Source organism: Acanthisitta chloris, unplaced genomic scaffold, assembly GCF_000695815.1.
Source record: "Acanthisitta chloris isolate BGI_N310 unplaced genomic scaffold, ASM69581v1 scaffold7879, whole genome shotgun sequence".
Taxonomy (NCBI): domain Eukaryota; kingdom Metazoa; phylum Chordata; class Aves; order Passeriformes; family Acanthisittidae; genus Acanthisitta; species Acanthisitta chloris.
Genome location: NW_008689724.1, coordinates 3747 through 7824, shown reverse-complemented (window position 1 = coordinate 7824; position 4078 = coordinate 3747). Strand labels below are relative to the sequence as shown.

At 61.3% G+C, this 4078-nt stretch overlaps 1 protein-coding gene across 1 annotated transcript in view; it reads right to left on the bottom strand.

Annotated features, from left to right (window-relative positions):
- Positions 1 to 1758: 1758 nt before the first annotated feature.
- Positions 1759 to 4078, bottom strand: part of CHRD (chordin) — a 5752-nt gene continuing 3432 nt past the window's right edge. The window contains exons 11-20 of the mRNA XM_009081530.1: positions 3919 to 4078; positions 3706 to 3819; positions 3306 to 3518; positions 3129 to 3222; positions 2954 to 3010; positions 2762 to 2865; positions 2513 to 2615; positions 2241 to 2395; positions 1989 to 2082; positions 1759 to 1826 (exon numbers count right to left, since the gene is read on the bottom strand). The exon at positions 3919 to 4078 is cut by the window's right edge and continues 70 nt beyond it. Of these exons, the coding sequence (XP_009079778.1) occupies positions 1759 to 1826; positions 1989 to 2082; positions 2241 to 2395; positions 2513 to 2615; positions 2762 to 2865; positions 2954 to 3010; positions 3129 to 3222; positions 3306 to 3518; positions 3706 to 3819; positions 3919 to 4078 (1162 nt within the window). The remainder of the gene's footprint in view (positions 1827 to 1988; positions 2083 to 2240; positions 2396 to 2512; positions 2616 to 2761; positions 2866 to 2953; positions 3011 to 3128; positions 3223 to 3305; positions 3519 to 3705; positions 3820 to 3918) is intronic.

Sequence of the window (4078 nt, the reverse complement as noted above, 5' to 3'; positions counted from 1 at the left end):
CTCAGGGGCGGCTGGCAGGGCCAAGCTCACCCTCCTCCCCGGGGCACCTTTGTGGCAAGAACTGTGTGCAGGGAGAAACGGAGCCGTGGCACTGCTGAGCTGGTGCTGTGGGATCGGGAACAGGCTAGTTTGTACTGCCCAGGTGCCACCCTCTAGTTTGACGCTGGCACCCCCAAGGGTGGGTGACGATGGCCAGGCTGAGGGCTGGAATATGCCCTGTGCCAGCCTGGGAGGGTTCACTGCCGGACACAAACCGGTTTGAGGCAGGGAGGTGACAAAATGGGCTTCCCGCTCATTGTATCCCCAGGCACGGAGCTCCCTCCTTGCTCGTCAGCTCCTGGCACTGCCCTGTGGCAGCAGGGACGCTCATCCGGAGGGGAAGCCTTGTGCCAGGATGCTCGCTCTTCCTGCTGCCACCAGTGTGCCCGGCTGTGGGCCACCAGAACACTACAAGGCCACCATGGGCAATGCCACCCTGCTGGCACAGGCACTTGTGTGGTTGTGGGCGTGCGCAGGGCAGGACACCCAGCTCAGCACACAGGGCTCTGTCCTATTCTGGTATGGTATGTACACCAGGGCCGTCTTCCTATTGGTATGTCCCAGTGCCATCCTCCTATTGCCCTACTCCAGTCTAGCCCAGTATCACATCTGGTGCAGCTCCTGTATAGGCTAACACCATCTCACTACAGCATTGTTGTGCCAGTATGTCTTACTGCTGTTCCAGTATAGCCCGGTAGAGCTCTGGTAGTGTCCCAGACATCCCAGTGTATCCTAGCACAACACAGACGTCCCCAGAGATAACCCAGTCCTCCACACTGGGGACCGAAGGGCAGGTGGCAGCACTGGGTCTCCCATGGGCCCCACGAGGCCTTAGTACAGTGCAGCTAGACTGGGGTGACTGAGAACACATGCAGTGGCCTGCCCAGCACCATGATGGGTGTCTGTGCCCAGTCCTGTGTGTTCTGCAGGACAGTGCCTCCATGGGTGGCAGATGGCTTGGGACCAGCTCTTTGTGCCATTACAGAGGTGTAGAGGACAAAATCCTGCTGTCCCTGTGCCAGGGGCACCATTGCCAACACTGTGTCCCCAGCCTCTGCCATAGACAGAGGCATGGCTAGCATTATGGCTCCAGCTGTGGGCATTGGATACTGCTCTGGTTCTCTCCAGTGCCACCCGACGGCCCATCAGGGCTGTACCCAGCATGGCATTAGCTCCCATGCCCCCACACACTCTCAAACCCAGCGATGCCAGGGACTGCAAACCGCACTGGAGCCCAGCACTGGAAGGAGGGGCACAGCCCTGTGCTTGCTGCTGCTAGGCAGTGACAGGAGCCAAGTAGGCAATATCTCTGGTTTTAATAAATACATCTTGATCCCCATCCACAGGCACCATAAATTATGTGACGAGCCCGGCTGAGCCAGGGTAGGTGCAGCAAATGGGGGCCAGAGGGATTTTACACTATGTACAATGTGGGCATGATGCCTGCTATGCCCACTGGACAAGGGGTCTTGGAGGGGGAGGGCAGCAGATGCCCCAAACTCCGTAAGCCTGGCTGCTGCCCACTGGAATGAGGGGGCAGAGCAGCCGTGGCACTGTGGTCATGCTGAGACGGAGTGCCCAGGCTGGGGGGCTGACTGTGTGCACCCCACTGTGCTCCTCTGTGTCCCCTGCCCTGCATGGGGGCAGTAGGCGGCACAGACCCCCCCATGCCGCCCAGCCTTGCTGTGTGCTTGTCCTGCTCCAGGCAGCAGTCACTGCTCAGTGGCTCCATGCCTCTACCTTGGCATCGTGGACCTTCTCCTGCACATCCGGTGGAGCATCTGGGGCTGTGGAGGGGCAAAGCATGGCTGAGAGATGGGTACAGTGGGTGCTAGGAGGGCACTTGGGGTGGCTGTGCCAGTCCTGGCTCAGCACAAATGAGCCCGGGAGGTGCAGGGGCTGCTGTAGTGTTTGAGGAGTGGTGCCTATGTGTGAACAGCAGCACTCACCGCGGCACTTGGAGCAGCAGGGGTTGTCCCTTGTGGCAGGGCTGGCACAGGCAGATGGAGGGCACTCTTGGCGCTGGCAGTGTGTCTCCCCTGACTGGGGGGCAGAAAGAGGGACTGAGCGCTGGGGTTGGGGGTGGCAGCTCTTCAGAGTGTGGTGGGTGCCTGGAGTGCTGCCCTCCCACCCATTCTTAGAGCCCTGGAAACTGACAGAGGGGCACCTTCCTCTGTGCTGCCCAAGGCTGGCACACTCACCACACACCAGCACAGGATACACTTCATTTCTCCAAAGGGGGGCACAGAGGGGTGCCAGCTCTCGTTGTTGAGGTACCAGCGGCGCCCAAAGCGGCACGCCCGTGGCCCATCTGCCTGCATGGAGTCAGCCAGCTCGGGGACACTCTTCTCAGGGGCTGCAGGAAAGGGCATTGGGAGACTGCCTGCCTGTGGCAGGGCACCCCATGGCATTGCCACTGGAGGGATGCAGGGGCCATGCGGGGAGAGTGGAGGGCAGGAGGGAGTGCAGGTACCTGGGCACTGCTTGCAGCAGTCAGAGGGGTTGGCACGCACAGGGTTGGCACAGGTAAGCCGCGGGCACTGCACCTTCTCGCAGTGCACTTCACCTGTGGTGCCCTGCAGGGAGTGCATGGGACTCACAGAGGGCATGTGGCAGTCAGCACCCCACTCTGTGGTTTGAGTCCCTGCTACAGTGCCCAGTATCTGAGAACACCCACAGGTGTTCCACCAGGTTGGGGGACAAGTCTGGAACATGCACTCACCTTGCAGGTACAAATGGCACATTTGATGAGGCCAAAGGGGGGCACGACAGGATGCCAACGAGTGCCAGAGCCTCGCCATGTCTTGTCCCCATCGAAGTAGCAGCCTGGGGGAGGACAAGGAGGAAGAGGTGGGCACAGCCCCCATGGGGGTGTTGGGCTCTGCCCCTTCAGCCCCTGCCCACTAGGACTCACCTTCAGTACTGTCCCGTGCCCGCTCCAGCTTCAGCTCTTCCTGCTCCATCTTCTTCTCTACAAGGAAGAGGAGATCTACATGAACACGGTGCCAGCAAAAATGTCTCTGAGAAGGACCCCCAGCTTGTTTTCACAGGGAACCACTCAGCCTGGTACACCCCCATCCCCCAGGTACCTTCACAGATGGGGCAGCACAGCTCCTCGGGGTGCACCTGGTGGGTACAGTTGAGGGGCTGGCACAGGATGGGGTCGCAGATCACTGTGCGCTTCTGGGGACAGCAAGTATGGGGCTCATTACCTCGGGGCACTGCTGATGGGGGCTGCTCCCACAGCATTGGCCCCCAGTCTGTACCTGGCAGCTACAGATGGAGCACTTCTTGTCATAGTCAGGTGCCCAGCGGGTGCCATGCGCCCGGTGCTGACCCTCAAAGAAGCAGGAGTTGGGGTCCTTCTTCAGCTGCTCCAGGTCCCTGGTCTTGGTGTCCTCGGAGAGCTCAGCCTCCCCCAGGGCCTCCCCCGGGGCCAGGCGGGTCCCTCCTGCATGGCACTGGTTGGGGATATGCACCTGCAGGGAGGCAATGGGCAAGAGGTTGCTTCCTCTGCACGGCTGCTCTCCATGGTCAGGGCTGATCTGCTGGGACCGTGCCACAGCATGTTCTCCATCCTGCGCCCTTCCACCCTGCTCCAGGCAGTGCCACCTGGCTGAGGACCCTCGGCAGTGGTGGGGATGGGTAGGGCTGATGAGGACCTACCCGTCCCCTCATCTCCCCGTGGGGGTGTGCTTTGGTGCTGACTTGCAGGAAAGCGGTGCCTTGGGCCAGGTGCTGCAGCAGTTCGGCATCCAAGTCCTTCACCACCCCCTGAGCCTGCCAGGGCAAAAGGGTCACCAGTGGAGGCATGAGGTCAGGCCCAGCCCCTGCTGTGGGGTGCCCCTACCGGGTGCCCCTACCAGGTGCCCATCTCACCTCGGTGCTGTAGAAACCCTTTAGCAGGCGCTTGTGCTGGTGGGGGCGAGCACCCATCTCGCCCAGCTCGGCCACCCCATGGAGGTGGGCACTGACAGTGCCATCGCTTGGGCGTCCCAGTCCTGCCACTGAGATCTCGTAGTGCAGGTGGCAGTGCTCG